At 36.3% G+C, this 18,971-nt stretch overlaps 1 protein-coding gene across 4 annotated transcripts in view; it reads left to right on the plus strand.

The window, feature by feature from the left end:
* Positions 1–18,971, plus strand: part of AKT3 (AKT serine/threonine kinase 3) — a 392,608-nt gene that overhangs the window by 216,244 nt on the left and 157,393 nt on the right. For all 4 annotated transcript variants that reach the window (XM_057550146.1, XM_057550151.1, XM_057550143.1 and 1 more), the window contains one exon: positions 491–635. In XM_057550146.1, coding sequence (XP_057406129.1) covers positions 491–635 — 145 coding nt within the window. The remainder of the gene's footprint in view (positions 1–490; positions 636–18,971) is intronic.

Raw genomic sequence — 18,971 nt, forward strand, 5'->3', positions numbered from 1 at the left:
ATTTAAGCTACAAACTGTGCCTATCATTTTTTAAAACAGAAACTTACCTATGATCTGGGTCCAGTTTTTGCCTTTGAAAGCTTTTTCTTGGAACATCTGTTGGACCATAATAAAGAAACTGAGTATGTCAGTGATGGACTTACAATGGCTAAACAATACATTTTAAAAGTGTGGCAAACTTTTGGGGGTCTGTATACTTTATAGATAAGATATGTGCAGATAATTAAAATTTAATCATACTTTAAAAGGATTTTTAGTCAGTTTTCTTAAAATCGTCTTCTCCTTCTCCCCTTCTCCTCCCCCTCCTCCTCCTCCTCCTCCTTCTTCTTTGTTAATATACCTCCAAATAAATGCTAGTATATCTTGAAGTAAAGATGGGGCTTATGTATTACTCTGGAATAGACTTTGTGTTGATTTTATATTTTATAAAAGAGAAGTATTTGCATCATTATGATTCTTTATTAATGGGAATTTTTTCTTGTTTTTGTAGGGAAGAATGGACAGAAGCTATCCAGGCTGTAGCAGACAGACTCCAGAGGCAAGAAGAGGAGAGAATGAATTGTAGTCCAACTTCACAAATTGATAATATAGGAGAGGAAGAGATGGATGCTTCTACAACCCATCATAAAAGAAAGGTAGAAAAGAACATCTTACTCCCCTCCTCAGCACAACATTTATATGTGTAGAAGAAATATGTTAACAACTGCCATTTGCAAAAACTGTTAGCCAATTATCTTATGATATGCTATTATATTGGTGTGGATGGTTTTTAATCAGGTGAATCTTAAACCTGTCATTGTTTAAAACCAAATAATTGAAACATCACTTTATTTCAGTGTTTCAGCAATTACCACTGAATGCTGAAATGGCTTGTTAGGAAGTTGTGATTGACGTGCCGTCATACTACTTTATAATTTGCATTTTTCCCTTATTGTTTTTAATACTATTTTAGAAACTTGGAAATAAAGTGTTTTCCCTAATATGGTCCTTTTCTATTTGGCATTCTGTGTTCTCCTGAAAGCAGAAGGTGAAATGGCTCTGGTATACTTCCTGCTTGGTGCCCCAGCCTCACTAATGTCAGCAGGAAAGCGAACAATCTTGTAAATTATAGCTTTTTATTTTAGTGGCTGCTTCTGAGCCAATGAGGGAAACAGATTTTTTCTTCCCTCAGTGCTCCAGAATAATAATCGCCAATTTATATATTTATGAGAATTGTAAATTATGTTTTTCATTGCTATAGAAAATTGCAAAGCAACTCCCTGTGTAAAAAGTGGTATTTTAAGATTAAGGGTAAAAGTATTCAAAATAGATGAACATGCCATTTTTAATGTTGGAATATATTTGTTATAATAGATTTTAAATTAATCTTCAGGTAGGAAAATGCTAATTCTTAAGGTAATGATCCATGTAATTTGGTATTAACACAGTGATTAAGAACTCTTTGGAGTTAGACTGCCTGAGTTCAAATCCTCTTTTTCCTATGTGCTAACCATGTGAACTTGCTGAGCTTTACAGTTACAACTTAGATTTAGTTAATCGTCCTTTCCTTACCAGAAATTTCTATTCTAATTAGAATAATATTCTATACTTGATCTTGGCCAAATGTCTGAGAACCTGTATGTCTTCCTTGAAGACTAATCCTCTATTTGTTAGTTGAATTGTATCTCTGTTTTCTTTTGAATCACCTTAACAATGCTCTGCCCTTGTTCCTCAGTTATTGCAAAGAGAAAAATACAATCTAGCTTTACCCACCTTCTCAGAGAGAAAAAAGCTTCTTTTGCTCATGTATGTGCACATGTACACAATTAATTTGAAATTTGACTATGCTTATAAATTTAAAGTCATATCCTGATTATTCTCACCCTTTGAGTAATAAACTACCTTGTTCAGTAACAAGCTAGACTGCTGTAGAACTTCTTAATAACAAAGATTAATAGTAAGATGCTATTTAGGCAGGTAGAGGTTGAACGTGGGAAGTTTATAACACTCTAACTAGAAATACTGTTACTGATAGATGTAAGAATTTTGGAAATGAATATGAAAATTTGCAGAAGAACTTTGAATGAAGAGAGACAACCATTTTGAAAGATATAAAAATGGAAAACTATGGAAGATCCTTCTTTTTCTGTTAAGGCTGGTTGTAAATGATTATTAAAGCATAATACGTTTTCCTGTTTTGTTACCAGTGTTGATTATCTTAGAATTTATCACCTTCACTAATTATCACTTATAAAGATTTATTATATGCTTATTTTGTGCTAGGCTCTGAGCAGTACTTTTATATGTGTTATCTCATTTGATCCTCATAGGAATCATATGAGGTAGGTACTGTTATCCCATTTTACAGTTGAGTCCTCTGATATTTAAAGAAGTTAAATATCTTGTTCAAGCATATAATGACTTTACACACTATGCAACTTCAGTATGCAGTCTACTTTTTATTGATTCACATATCTTGAGCTTCTATAATCTCTATAATTGTTATAGTCATAACATAACCAAGCTATATTAGAAACAAAATTATACGGATAGGCTCTCTTATATTTGTACTCTGTTTCTCAAAATAGTATGTCAAATTGTTGCATTTACACAGTGCTTGAATATTAGTTAATTTCATTTTATATTAGAGCACTCTTGGAAAAATCAGTAGAATTTTACTATTATAGAATACTGGTAGAAAGTGAGGTTTCTGTTGTCCTACCGCTTGAGTTCATGTCCTGGGTCTACAATGTGTGTAATTGTGGGGAAAGTCCCTTAATCCTTCTGTCCTTTAGTCCCTTCATCTATAAAAGGAAGATAACAGTGGTACTTACCTCATAGAGTTGTGAGGATTAAAATATAGTTTGGAATATATGTGAAGTGCGTATATACTAAGTGCTCAATGAATATTAGCTATTATTAGCTAGTATTCTTCTTTATCCACATAAAGATAATTAAACATTCACATATTTTTAAAGTGGAGTCTCCTAGAATTCTCTTGTTGAAACTAAGTCTCCAAAATGAAAAATTGATAGAAGTATTTTGAATTTGGGGGGTGGGGGTCCATTGTCTTATTTAGCCTATATCTTATTTCCATTGTAATTTTTAATTTTATTTAAAATGAAATAGTATAAAATAGTTTGAAATAACAAAGAGTACAGAAAAAGAACATTTGTACCACTAACTATGCTATAACAATCGTAATAACTTGGTTCAAAAGGGTGAAATATTACTATCACTTCCTTAAGATGACTCTAAAACTACAGTTGACACATGAACAACACAGAGGCTTGGTGAGCCGCCCTCTGCACAGTTAAAAATCTGCCTATAAATTATAGTCGGCCCTCTGTGTCCCAGTTCTCCCTATCTGTGGTTCCTCTGATGGAACATTTCTTCCATATACACTCTTGTTTTTTATCTGTGATTCTGCATTTGAGGATTCAACCAACAGTGGATCAAAAAAAATCAGTAGAAAAAAATCCACATGTAAATGGATCCACAGAGCTCAAACCCATGTTGTTCAAGAGTCAGATATATATCCTTTATGAATGTCAGTTATAAAAAGAATTGTACAAGTTCAGATTATTTTTAATTTTAGATTGTAAACACAAATATTTTCAGATAAGAATATCCTTCTCTGAGAGATAGCTTCAAGATGGCAGAGGAGTAAGGCATGGAGATCACCTTCCTCCCCACGAATACATCAAAAATACATTTACATGACGAACAGCTCCTACAGAACACCTACTGAACGCTGGCAGAAGACCTCAGACTTCCCAAAAGGCAAGAAACTCCCCACATACCTGACCGTTTGGCTAACAGGGGCTTGGTGCTCCGGCCAGGTGTCAGGCCTGAGCCTCTGAGGTGGGAGAGCCAAGTTCAGGACTTTGGTCCACCGGAGACCTCCCGGCCCCATGTAATATCAAATGGTGAAAGCTCTCTCAGAGATCTCCATCTCAACGTGAAGAGCCAGCTACACTCAACAACCAGCAAGCTACAGTGCTGGACACCCTATGTCAAACAACTAGCAAGACAGGAACACAACCCCACCCATTAGCAGGAAGGCTGCCTAAAATAATAATAACGTCACAGACACCCCAAAACACACCACTGGACGTGGTCCTGCCCACCAGAAAGACAAGGTCCAGCCTCATCCACCAAAACAGAGACACCAGTCCCCTCTACCAGGAAGCCTACACAACCCACTGAAACAACCTTAGCCACTGGGGTAGACACCAAAAACAACAGGAACTATGAACCTGCAGCCTGAAAAAAGGAGACCCCAATACAGTAAGTTAAGCAAAATGAGAAGACAGAGAAACACACAGCAGATGAAGGAGTAAGGTAGAAACCCACCAGACCAGAAAAATGAAGGGGAAATAGGCAGTCTACCTGAAAAAGAATTCAGAGGAATGATAGTAAAGATGATCCAAAATCTTGGAAATAGAATGGAAAAAATACAAGAAACGTTTAACAAGGACCTAGAAGAACTAAAGGAATCAATAGCAGAATAACTGAGGCAGAAGAACGGATAAGTGACCTGGAAGATAAAATAGTGGAAATAACTGCCACAGAGCAGAATAAAGAAAAAAGAATGAAAAGAATTGAGGACAGTCTCAGAGACCCCTTGGACAACATTAAATGCACCAACATTTGAATTATAGGGGTCCCAGAAGAAGAAGAGAAAAAGAAAGGGACTGAGAAAATATTTGAAGAGATTATAGTTGACAACTTCCCTAATATGGGAAAGGAAGTAGTCAAACAAGTCCAGGAAGCACAGAGAGTCCCATACAGGATAAATCCAAGGAGAAACACGCCAAGACACATATTAATCAAACTATCAAAAATTAAATAAAAAGAAAAAATATTAAAAGCAGCAAAGGAAAAACAACAAATAACATACAAGGGAATCCCCACAAGGTCAACAGCTGATCTTTCAGCAGAAACGCTGCAAGCCAGAAGGGAGTAGCAGGACATATTTAAACTGATGAAAGGGAAAAACCTACAACCAAGATTACTCTCCCAGCAAGGATCTCATTCAGATTTGACAGAGAAATTAAAACCTTTACAAACAAGCAAAAGCTAAGATAATTCAGCACCACCAACCCAGTTTTAAAACAAATGCTGGGGCTTCCCTGGTGGCGCAGTGGTTGAGAATCTGCCTGCCAATGCAGGGGACATGGGTTCGAGCCCTGGTCCGGGAGAATCCCACATGCCGCGGAGCAACTAGGGCCGTGAGCCACAGTTACTGAGCCTGCGCGTCTGGAGCCTATTCTACGCAACAAGAGAGGGCGCAATAGCGAGAGGCCCGTGCACCACGATGAAGAGTGCCCCCCACTTGCCGCAACTAGAGAGAGCCCTCGCACAGAAACGAAGACCCAACACAGCCAAAAAAAAAAATAAATTAATTAGTTAATTAAAAAAAACAAAAGAAAACAAATGCTAAAGGAACTTCTCTAGGCAGGAAACACAAGAGAAGGAAAAGACCTACAATAACAAACCCAAAACAATTAAGAAAACGGTAATAGGAACATACATATTGATAACTACCTTAAATATAAATGAATTAAATGCTCCAACCAAAAGACATAGACGGGCTCGATGGATACAAAAACAATACCTGTATATATGCTGTCTACAAGAAACTCACCTCAGACCTAGGGGCACATACAGACTGAAAGCGAGGGGATGGAAAAAGATATTCCATGCAAATGGAAATCAGAAGAAAGCTGGAGTAGCAATTTTCATATCAGACAAAATAGACTTTAAAGTAAAGACTATTACAAGAGACAAATAGGGACACTACATAATGATCAAGGGATCAATCCAAGAAGAAGATATTAACAATTGTAAATCTTTATGCACCCAACATAGGAGCACCTCAATACATAAGGCAAATGCTAACAGCCATAAAAGGGGAAATCGACAGTAACACAATCACAGTAGGGGAGTTTAACACCCCACTTTCACCAATGGACAGATCATCCAAAATGAAAATAAATAAGGAAACACAAGCTTTAAATGATACATTAAACAAGATGAACTTAATTGAAGTTCACAGGACATTCCATCCAAAAACAACAGAATACACTTTGTTCTCAAGTGTTCATGGAACATTCTCCAGGATAGATCATATCTTGGTCACAAATCAAGCCTTGGCAAATTCAAAAAAATTGAAATCATATCAAGTATCTTTTCTGACCACAACGCTATGAGACTAGATATCAATTACAGGAAAAAATCTGTGAAAAATACAAATACATGGAGGCTAAACAATACTACTAAATAACCAAGACATCACTGAAGAAGTCAAAGAGGAAATCAAAAAATACCTAGAAACAAATGACAATGAAAACACGACGGCCCAAAACCTATGGGATGCAGCAAAAGCAGTGCTAAGAGGGAAGTTTATAGCAACACCTACCTCAAGAAACAAGAAACATCTCAAATAAACAACCTAACCTTACACCTGAAGCAGTTAGAGAAAGAAGAACAAAAAACCCCCAAAGTTAGCAGAAGGAAAGAAATCATAAAGATCAGATCAGAAATAAATGAAAAAGAAATGAAGGAAACAATAGCTAAGATCAAAAAAACTAAGAGCTGTTTCTTTGAGAAGATAAACAAAATTGGTAAACCATTCGCCAGACTCATCAAGAAAAAAAGGGAAAAGACTCAAATCAATAGCATTAGAAATGAAACAGGAGAAGTAAAAACTGACACTGCAGAAATACAAAGGATCATGAGGGATCACTACAAGCAACTATATACCAGTAAAATGGACAACCTGGAAAAAGTGGACAAATTCTTAGAAAAGCACAACCTTCCGAGACTGAACCAGGAAGAAATAGAAAAAAGGAACAGACCGATCACAAGCACTGAAATTGAAACTGTGATTTAAAAATCTTCCAACAAACAAAAGCCCAGGACCAGATGGTTTCACAGGCGAATTCTATCAAACATTTACAGAAGAGCTAACACCTATCCTTCTCAAACTCTTCCAAAATATAGCAGAGGGAGGAACACTCCCAAACTCATCCTATGAGGCCACCATCACCCTGATAGCAAAACCAGACAAAGATGTCTCAAGAAAAGGAAACTACAGACCAGTATCACTGATGAACATAGATGCAAAAATCCTCAACAAAACACTAGCAAACAGAATCCAGCAGCACATTAAAAGGATCATACACCATGATCAAGTGGGGTTTATCCCAGGAATGCAAGGATTTTTCAATATACACAAATCAATCAATGTGATAAACCATATTAACAAATTGAAGGAGAAAAACCATATGATCATCTCGATAAAAGCTTTCCTAAGAAAAAGCTTTTGACAAAATTCAACACCGATTTCTGATAAAAACTCTCCAGAAAGTGAGCATAAAGGGAACTTACCTCAACATAATAAAGGCCATATATGCCACAGCCAACTTCGTTCTCACTGGTGAAAAACTGAAACCATTTCCACTAAGATCTAGAACAAGACAAGGTTGCCCACTCTCACCACTATTATTCAACATAGTTTTGGAAGTTTTAGCCACAGCAATCAGAGAACAAAAAAAAATCCAAATCAGAAAAGAAGAAGTAAAACTGTCACTGTTTTCAGATGACATGATACTATACATAGAAAATCTCAGAGATGCTACCAAAAAACTACTAGAGCTAATCAATGAATTTGCTAAAGTAGCAGGATATAAAATTAATGCACAGAAATCTCTTGCATTCCTATACACTAATGATGAAAAATATGAAGGAGAAATTAAGGAAACACTCCCATTTACCATTGCAACAAAAAGAATAGAATACCTAGGAATAAACCTACCTAAGGAGACAAAAGACCTGTATGCAGAAAACTATAAGACACTGATGAAATAAATTAAATACAAATAGATGGAGAGATATACCATGTTCTTGGATTGGAAGAATCAACATTGTGAAAATGACTATACTACCCAAAGCAATCTACAGATTCAGTACAATCCCTATCAAACTATGAATGGCATTTTTCACAGAACTAGTACAAAACATTTCACAATTTGTATGGAAACACAAAAGACCCCAAATAGCCAAAGCAATCTTGAGAAAGAAACATGGAGCTGGAGGAATCAGGTTCCCTGACTTCAGACTCTACTACAAAGCTACAATAATCAAGACAGTATGGTACTGGCACAAAAACAGAAATATACATCAATGGAACAGGAGAGAAAGCCCAGAGATAAACCCACACACATATGGTCACCTTATCTTGATAAAGGAGGTAAGAATATACAGTGGAGAAAAGACAGCCTCTTCAATAAGTGGTGCTGGGAAAACTGGACAGGTACATGTAAAAGAATGAAATTAGAACACTCCCTAATACCTTACACAAAAATGACCTCAAAATGGATTAAAGACCTAAATGTAAGCCTGGACACTATCAGACTCTTAGAGGAAAACAGGCAGAACACTCTAAGACATACATCACAGCAAGATCCTTTTTGACCCACCTCCCAGAGAAATGGAAATAAAAACAAAAATAAACAAACGGGACCTAATGAAACTTAAAACTTTTGCACAGCAAAGGAAACCATAAACAAGACCAAAAGACAACCCTCAGAATGGGAGAAAATATTTGCAAACGAAGCAACTGATAAAGGATTAATCTCCAAAATACACAGGCAGCTCATGCAGCTCAATATCAAAAAAACAAACAACCCAATCCAAAAATGGGCAGAAGACCTAAATAGACATTTCTCCAAAGGAGATATACAGATTGCCAGCAAACACATGAAAGGATTCTCAATATCACTAATCATTAGGGAAATGCAAATCAAAATCACAATGAGGCATCACCTTACAGTAGTCAGAATGGCCATCATCAAAAAATCTACAAATAGTAAATGCTGGAGAGGGTGAGGGTGTGGAGGAAAGGGAACCGTTCTGCACTGCTGGTGGGAATGTAAATTGATAGAGCCAGTATGGTGAACAGTATGGAGGTTCCTTAAAAAACTAAAAATAGAACTACCATTTGACCCAGCAATCCCACTACTGGGCATATACCCTGAGAACACCATAATTCAAAAAGAGTCATGTACCACAATGTTCATTGCAGCTCTATTTACAATAGCCAAGACATGAAAGCAACCTAAGTGTCCATCAACAGTTGAATGGATAAAGAAGATGTGGCACATATATACAATGGAATATTACTCAGCCATAAAAAGAAACGAAATTGAGTTGTTTGTAGTGAGGGGGATGGACCTAGAATCTGTCATACAGAGTGAAGTAAGAGAGAAAGAGAAAAACAAATACCATATGCTAACACATGTATATGGAATCTAAAAAAAAAAAAAAGGTTCTATATAACCTAGGAGCAGGACAGGAAGGAATAAAGATGCAGATGTAGAGAATGGGCTTGAGGACATGGGGAAGGGGAAGGGTAAGCTGGGACGAATGAGAGAGTGGCATGGACATATATACAGTACCAAATGTAAAATAGTTAGGTAGTGGGAAGCAGCCGCATAGCACAGGGAGATCAGCTCGGTGCTTTGTCTCCACTTGGGGGGGGTCATAGGGAGGGCGGGAGGGAGACACAAGAGGGAGGAGATATGGGGATATATGTTTAGGTAAAGCTGATTCACTTTGTTATATAGCAGAAACTAACACACCATTGTAAAGCAATTATACTCCAATAAAGATGTTTTTTAAAAATGAATATGCTCATAATTTACAGAATATATTTTCTTCTTTGTTCACTTTTTGACAAATGGGCAGTAGGATAAAGAGAATACCTACTGATTATGGTAGCTATGCTGAGAATTGTCTTAACTGCTCTCTGTTACCTGGATCAGACAGATGTGGTAAGAGTATTGCCATAGTGTCTGCTCTGCAGCTTGAAACTCTTGGAGAGGGAAGGATACTGGTGGCGGAGAGAAGAGGCAAAGCCCTTGCAACCAGATTCAATTGCTGATCTTTGTTTAAATTAAAAGATGATTTTTCAAAGGAATTTGATTAGAGCAAGGGTCCCCAACCCCCCCATCCACACACCCCCACACCCCGCCGGGCCACACAGCAGGAGGTGAGCAGCGGGTGAGTGAGCGAAGCTTCATGAGTCGCTCCCCATCGCTTGCATTACCGCCTGAACCATCCCTCCCACCCCCAGTCCAAGTTAAAATTGTCTTCCACGAAACCGATCCCTGGTGCCAAAAAGGTTGGAGTCTGTTGGATTAGAGGGCGCAGGCGTGCTTAATCTTGGTCTGCCAAGCTGCCATTATCTATAACCTGTCATGTACGTGAAGCAGCACAGCATAAAAGGATTAACAGTCAGATGGGAATAAAAATTCTGCTTCGTTTTCAAGTAACCAATATAGGCCTCTCTGGGACAGCTGTTTATCATCTCATGACTTAGGTAAGAAGTATAATCAGTACCTCCTATATTCCCATTTTGTCTGATTCCACTTCTTGGAATTTTCTTACTTAATGCCTGACTACCATAACTGATAACAATGGCTAGTATACAGAGAAGGAGAGGAATAAAAGAACAGACCTGCTGAAATCAAGTGATCTCTCACTTCCTACCCAGCGGGAGGAGCAGCATAATCAGTGTTGTAGAAGTTGACTGATAAGATTAGAGCTTCCCCTTCCTTGGGCAAAAGCACTAGAGGAAGCAGGCAGAGAGGTGAACTTCTTGAAAGCCTCCTTTTCACTCCATGGGCCTTATTTGGTTTATCTCTTACATTGTAAATATATGTGGAATTAATGTTTTTTGACCAAATATGCTAAAACCATTGTATTTTTTTTCCTTGTATTCCTCTTCAATTATATATAAATATTTGTAACGTAATTTTGGGGCTAGACAATCTTTTTCTTACATTCTAGTGTGTGTGATTTGAATATACTTATTAAGCACTTTTTTTATATGCACATGCATCTCTTAACCTAAAACAGCCACATTGATATGTTAGAGATTATGTAAAAGAAAGAGTATAACTCTGTAAAATATTTCCCTAATAAATTCTTAGGTTTGGGTTTTAGAGGGTTAATTTTTCTAGAGAGTGTCTTATGCTCTTATTTAAAAAATTTTTTTAATTGAAATATTGTTGATTTACAATATTGTACTAGTTTCAGCCCTTATTTTAAAAATTTTTTTATTGAAGTGTAGTTGATATACAGTATTGTGTTAGTTGATTTACAATTTGTGTTGGTTTCCCCTTTGGTAACCATAAGATTGTTTGCTATGTCTGTGAGTCTGTTTCTGTTTGGGAAATAATTCATTTGTACTTTTTAAAAAGTTTCCACATATAAGTGATGTAATAGTTGTCTTTCTCTGACTTACCTTCACTTAGTATGATAATCTCTAGGTCCATCCACGTTGTTGCAAATGGCATTATTTCGTTCTTTTTTTATGGCTGAGTAATATTCCATTGTGTGTGTGTGTGTGTGTGTGTGTGTGTGTGTGTGTGTGTATCATATCTTTATCCATTCATGTGTTGATGGACACTTAGTTTGCTTCTATATCTTGGCTATTGTAAATAGTATGTTATGCTCTTATTTTTAATTAAAATCTTTTTGTATCTTTTCCCTTAACACCATCCAAAAGAGGAAAATAGTTTACATTTCATTTGTAAAGACTAGATAATCACCGTGTATACCGCACTGAAGATGAACATTTGGTATCAAAGATACTTTTTAAATTTTCTGAAGTTTTATCAAAATAGATATGATAAATGTTTCTGACTTTATCATATAGTAATATAAATTTTATATAGTAATGCAAATTTTTGTTAGTAATATGTTTCCATGTAAATTCCTCTTTTTTTTTAAGATTGACATACTGACAGAAGCTATGAAATTTAGCGTTAAGGCTGTCATCCTTTTTTAAAACCTCCTTGTCCCTAAGAATTACAATCCTTAAAGAATATAGTAGTATTTCATTATTATATATTTCTTTTCATGTGAAAATGTCATAAAGCAATTTACAGCTTATTTTCTAATTTTTATCCCCAGAATTCAGTTTCAGTTTATATGATATTTAGTAATGGGACACAGCAAGTATCATTTTCCAGTGTTTTTAGATATAAAATTAGGTGGGTACTGTTGAAATGAAACTTTGAGCAATAAAAACAATATTATGGCTTAGTTATGAGAATAATGTCTGTCAGTTCTTCACTGCTATGAAGTAAAGTTCCCAAATTTAATATCTTAAAACAATGACAGTTTATAATTTCTTCTGATTTTGTGGTTTGCCTGGGCAATTCTGCTGGTCTCACTTGGACCTTTCAAGCAGCTGTATTCAGCTGGCACGTGGACTGGGCTGGAAAATCCATGAAAGCCTTTCTCCCATGTCTGGATTTTTGGTTCTCCTCCAGTGAGCTCTCTCTTCATGTGATGTCGCATATTCCAGGGCCTCTCCATATGGCCTTTCTCTCCAGCAGATAGCCTGGACTTCCTTACAGCATGAGAGCTGACTTTTAAGAATGAAACTTTTCCAAGAGGGAGAAAGCATACGCTCCCAGACTTAAAGGCTAAGTCTGGAACTGGCACTCTATCACTTTGATGGTATTTTGTGTTTAAAACTGGACACAAAGCCAGGCCAGGGAGAGGGAAAGTTGACTCCATTTCTTCATAGGAGGAATGGCATGTACATACAGGGAGTCGGGGCTGGAGGAATTAGTGTCCGCCATTTTTGGAGACTACCTAGTACAAAGGGCTTTGGGGTAATGTAGTATTACTTGATTTTTAAAAACCTGTTAATGAAAATGAAATTACTTAGTATTACCCACTGTTTGTTCAGATAACACTAATTCTGTTAACTCTATTCTGTATATTTAGAGTGACATCTTTGGTTTTTAGTTGAATTAATAAATATACTTGGTTATTGTTCCTATCTCTTGCTACTTTTCTTTGAATTAGAGATGCTACTGAATGATTAAGACAGTGTAACTTGACATTTGGAAAAATTACCAAGATTATAGATAGCAAATATTATTGAAAAGGAGTGAAGGCATTCGTTTCTAAAATTTTTAGAATTTTTACATGTATCTACAGACATATTCACCAGTGAACCATCTGGTCCTAGAGTTTTCTTGTTGAAAGCTTTTTGACCACAAATTCAATTTCCTTGATAGATATAGGATATTCAAGTTATCTGTTTCTTCTTGAGTAACCTTTGAGTTTGAACCTTTCAAGGAATTTGTTCACTTCATATAAGTTGTTGATTTTATGGACATAAAGTTGTTTATAATACTCCCTTGGGATCCTTCCAGTATCTGTACAATCTGTAATGATTTTACCTCTCTCATTCCTGATATTGGTTATTTGCATCCTCTTTCTTTCTTTTCCTGAATAATCTGGCTAGAGATGTATCAATTTTATTGATTTTCTCAAAGAACCAGCTTTTGGTTACATCAGTTTTTCATTCTTCTTATTTTTTTTCATTTTTTTAATTGGAGTATAGTTGATTTACAATGTTGTGTTAGTTTCTGCTGTAAAGCAGAGTCAGTTATGCATATACATATATCCACTCTTTTTTAGATTCTGTTCCCATATAGGTCATTATAAAGTACTGAATAGAGTTCCCTGTGCTCTTCATCAGGTTCTTACTATTTATCTGTTCTATATATGTGGTATGTATATGTCAAATTCGAATCTCCCAATTTATCCCTTCCCCTCCTTTCCCCCCTGATAACCACAAGTTTATTTTCGACATCTGTGACTCAACTTGTTTTGTAAATGGGTTCATTTGTACCATTTCTTTAGATTCCACATATAAGTGATATCATATGATATTGTTTTCTCTGTCTGACTTACTTCACTCAGTATGACAAACTCTAGATCCAACCATGTCGCTGAAAATGGCATTATTTCATTCTTTCTTATGGCTGAGTAATATTCCATTGTACATATATACCACCTCTTCCTTATCCATTCCTCCATTGATGGATATTTAGGTTGCTTCCATGTCCTGGCTCTTGTAAATAGTGATGCAGTGAACATTGAGGTGCATGTATCTTTTTGAATTATGGTTTTCTCTGGGTATATGCCCAGGAGTGGGATTGCTGGATCCTATGGTAGCTTTATTTTTAGTTTTTTAAGGAATCTTCGTACTGTTTTCCATAGTGGCTGTATCAATTTACTTTCCCATCAACAGTGCAAGAGGGTTCCGTTTTCTCCACACCCTCTCCAGCATTTATTCTTTCTAGATTTTTTGATGATGGCCATTGTGACCTGTGTGAGGTGGTACCTCATTGTAGTTTTGGTTTGCATTTCTCTAATAATAAGTGATGTTGAGCAACTTTTCATGTGTCTCTTGGTCATTTGTATGTCTTCTTTGGAGAAATATCTGTTTACATCTTTGGCCCATTTTTTAAATGGGTTTGTTTTTTTGATACTGAGCTGTATGAACTCTTTGTATATTTTGGAGATTAATCCCTTGTCCGTTGCTTCATTTGTAGATATTTTCTCCCATTCTATGGGTTTTCTTTTCGTTTTGTTTATGGTTTCCTTTGCTGTGCAAAAGCTTTTATGTTTATTTAGATCACATTTGTTTATTTTTGTTTTTATTTTCATTACTTTCAGAGGTGGATCAAAAAAGACGTTACTGCCATTTATGTCAGACAGTGTTCTGCCTATGTTTTTCTCTAAGAGTTTTATAGTATCTGGTGTTACATTTAGGTCTTTAATCCATTTGGATTTATTTTTGTGTATGGTGTTAGAGAATGTTCTAATTTCATTCTTTTACATCTAGTTGTCCAGTTTTCCCAGTGCCTCTTATTGAAGAATTCCTCCATTGTGTATTCTTGCCTCCTTTGTCATAGATTAGGTGACCATAGGTGTGTGGTTTATCTCTGTACTTTCTATCCTGTTCCATTGATCTATATTTCTGTGGTTTGCGACAGTACCATACTGTTTTGATGACTGTAGCTTTGTAGTATAGTCTGTAGTCAGATAGCATGATTCTCCCAGCACCGTTTGTCTTTCTCAGGATTGTTTTGGCCATACAGGGTCTTTTGTGTTTCCATACAAATTTAAAATTTTTCTGTTCTAATTATTTGAAAAATGCCATTGATAACTTGATAGGAATTACATTGAATCTGTAGATTGCCTTGGACAGTATAGTCATTTTGACCATATTGGTTCTTCCAATCCAAGAACATGGTCTCTTTTTCCAGTGGTTTGCAACGTCTTCAATTTCTTTCATCAGTGTCTTAGAGTTTTCAGAGTACATGTCTTTTGTCTCCTTAGGTAGGTTTATTCCTAGATATTTTATTCTTTTTTGATGCAATGGTAAATGGGATTGTTTTGTTAAAATCTCTTTCTGATCTTTGTTGTTAGTGTATAGAAATGCAGCAGATTTCTGTGTGTTAGTTTTGTGTCCTGCAACTTTACCAAATTCATTGATTAGTTCTAGTAGTTTTCTGGTAGCATCTTTAGGATTTTTGATGTATAGTATCATGCAAACAGTGACAGTTTTACTTCTTCTTTTCCAGTTTGGATTCCTTTTATTTCTTTTTCTTCTCTGATTTCCCTGGCTAGGACTTCCAAACCTATGTTGAATAAAAGTGGCAAGAGTGCACATCCTTGTCTTTTTCCTGATCTTAGAGGAAATGTGTTCAGTTTTTCACCATTGAGTATGATGTTTGCTGTGTAGTTGTCGTATATGGCGTTTATTATGTTGAGGTATGTTCCGTCTATGCCCAATAACTGGAGAGTTTTGATCATAAATGGGTGTTGAATTTTGTTAAAAGCCTTTTCTGCACTATTGATATGATTATATGGGTTTTATTCTTCATTTTCTTAATGTTCTGTATCACATTGATTGATTTACATATTTACATATGTTGAAGAATCCTTGCATCCCTGGGATAAATCCCACTTGATCATGGTGTATTTTTTTTTTATTTCTTAATGAGTTTTTAAAATTGGAATATAATTGCTTTACAATGTTGTGTTAGTTTCTGCTGTACAATGAAGTGAATCAGCTGTATGTATATATGTATCCCCTCCCTCGTGGACCTCCCTCCCCACCTCCATTGCACCCATCTAGGTCATCACAGACCACCGAGCTGAACTCCATGTGCTATACAGCAGGTTCCCACTAGGTCTGTATTTTACAGGTGGTAGTGTATTTATGTCACACCTAATCTTCCAATTCATCCAACCCTCCCCTTCCCCCACTGTGTCCACAGGTCCATTCTGTACATCTACGTCTCTATTCCTGCCCTGCAAATAAGTCCATCTGTACCATTTTTCTAGATTCCACATATATGTGTTAATATACAATATTTGTTTTTCTCTTTCGGACGTACTTCACTCTGTATGACAGATGGTAGGTCCATCCACATCTCTACAAATGACCCAATTTTATTTCTTTTCCTGGCTGAGTAATATTCCATTATATATATGTACCACATCTTTATGTTTTCATCTGTTGGTGGATATTTAGGTTGTTTCCATGTCCTGGTTATTGTAAATAGTGCAGCAGGGTACATGTGACTTTATATAAATTTATTTATTTTATTTATTTATATTTAGCTGCATTGGGTCTTCATTGCTGTGCATGGGCTTTCTCTAGTTGCGGTGAGCAGGGGCTGCTCTTTGTTGCGTAATACAGGCTTCTCATTGTGGTGGCTTCTTTTGTTGCGGAGCATGAGCTCTAGGTGCGCAGGCTTCAGTAGTTGCAGCACACAGGCTTAGTGCTCTGCGGCATGTGGGATCTTCCCGGACCAGGGATCGAACCTGTGTCCCCTACATTGTCAGGTGGATTCTTAACCACTGTGCCACCAAGTAAGTCCCTGTGACTTTTTGAATTATGGTTTTTCTCTGGGTATATGCCCAGTAGTGGGATTGCTGGGTCATATGGTAGTTCTATTTTTAGTTTTTTAAGGAATCGCTGTACCGTTCTCCACAGTGGTCGTATCAATTTACATTCCCACCAACAGTGCAAGAGTGTTCCTTTTTCTCCACACCCTCTCCAGCATTTATTGTTTGTAGATTTTTTGATGATGGCCATTCTGAACCGGTGTGAGGTGATGCCTCATTGTGATGTTGAATTGCATTTCTCTAATAATTAGTGCTGTTGAGCATCTTTTCATGTGCCTCTTGGCCATCTGTGTGTCTTCTTTGGTGAAATGTCTATTGAGCTGCATGAGCTGTTTATATATTTTGGAGATTAATCCCTTGTCTGTTGCTTCTTTTGCAAATATTTTCTCACAATCTGAAGGTTGTCTTTTCGTCTTGTTTATTGTTTCCTTTGCTGTGCAAAAGCTTTTATGTTTAATTAGGTCACATTTGCTTTATTTTTATTTTCATTACTCTAGGAGATGGGTCATAAAAGATCTTGCTGTGATTTATGTCAGAAAGTGTTCTGCCTATGTTTTCCTATAAGAATTTTATAGTGTCCAGTCTTACATTTAGGTCTTTAATCCATTTTGAGTTTATTTTTGTGTATGGTGTTAGGGAGTGTTCTAATTTCATTCATTTACATGTACCTGTCCAGTTTTCCCAGCACCACTTATTGAAGAGGATGTTTTTTCTCCGACTTATATTCTTGCCTCCTTTGTCGTAGATTAGGTGACCATATGTGCGTGGGTTTATCTCTGGGCTTTCTATCCTGTTCCATTGATCTATATTTCTGTTTTTTGTGCTAGTATCATACTGTCTTGTTTACTGTGGCTTTGTAGTATAGTCTGAAGTCAGGGAGCCTGATTCCTTCAGCTCCATGTTACTTTCTGAAGATTGCTTTGGCTATTCAAGGTCTTTTGTGTTTCCATACAAATTGTAAAATATTTTGTTCTAATTCTGTGAAAAATGCCCTTGGTAATTTGATGGAGATTGCACTGAACCTGTAGATTACTTTTGGTAGTATAGTCCTTTTTCATAATATTGATTCTTCCAATCGAGGAACATGGTTTATCTCTCCATTTGTTCATGCCATCTTTGATTTCTTTCATAAGTGTTTTATGGTTTTCGGAATACAGGTCTTTTGCCTCCTTAGGTATTTTATTCTTTTTGTTGCAATGGTAAATGTGATTGTTTCCTTAATTTGTTTTTCTGATCTTTTGTTCTTAGTGTATACGAATGCAAGAGATTTCTGTGCATTACTTTTGTATCCTGCAACTTTACCCAATTCACTGATTAGCTCTGCTAGTTTCCTGGTGGCATCTTTAGGATTTTCTATGTAAAGGATCGTATCATCTGCAAACAGTGACAGTTTTACTTCTTCTTTTCCAATTTATATTCCTTTTATTTCTTTTTCTCCTCTGATTGCCGTGTCTAGGACTTCCAGAACTATGTTGAATAATAGGGGTGAGAGTGGACATCCTTGTTTTGTTTGTGACCTTAGAGGATATGCTTTCAGTTTTTCACCATTGAGAATGATGTTTGCTGTGTATTTGTTATATATGACTTTTATTATGTTGAGCTAGGTTCCTTGTATGCTCACTTTCTGGAGAATTTTTATCATAAATCGGTGTTGAAATTTGTTAAACGCTTGTTCTGCATCTATTGATGATTATATGGTTTTTCTTTAATTTGTTAATATTGGTGTATCCCTTTGATTGATTTGCGTATATTGAAGAATCCTTGCATCCCTGCAATAAAACCCTCTTGATCATGGTGCATGACCTTTTGAAAGTGTTGTTGGATTCTGTTTGCTAGTGTTTTGTTGAGGATTTTTGCTTCTATGTTCATCAGTGATACTGGTCCGTAATTTTCTTTTTTTATGATATCTTTTTCTGGTTTTGGTATCCAGGTGATGGTGGATTCGTTGAACGAGTATGGGAGTGTTCCTTCCTCTGCAATTTTTTGGAATAGTTTCAGAAGGATAGTTGTTAGCTCTTCTTTCAGTGTTTCATAGAATTCACCTATGAAACCATCTGGTCCTGTAGTTTTGTTTGTTGAAAGATTTTTAATCACAGTTTCAATTTCATTACTTGTGATTGGTCTGTTTATATTTTCTATTTCTTCCTGGTTCAGTCTTGGAAGGTTGTACCTTTCCAGTAATTTGTCCGTTT

The sequence above is a fragment of the Balaenoptera acutorostrata genome, chromosome 1, assembly GCF_949987535.1.
Source record: "Balaenoptera acutorostrata chromosome 1, mBalAcu1.1, whole genome shotgun sequence".
Lineage (NCBI taxonomy): Eukaryota > Metazoa > Chordata > Mammalia > Artiodactyla > Balaenopteridae > Balaenoptera > Balaenoptera acutorostrata.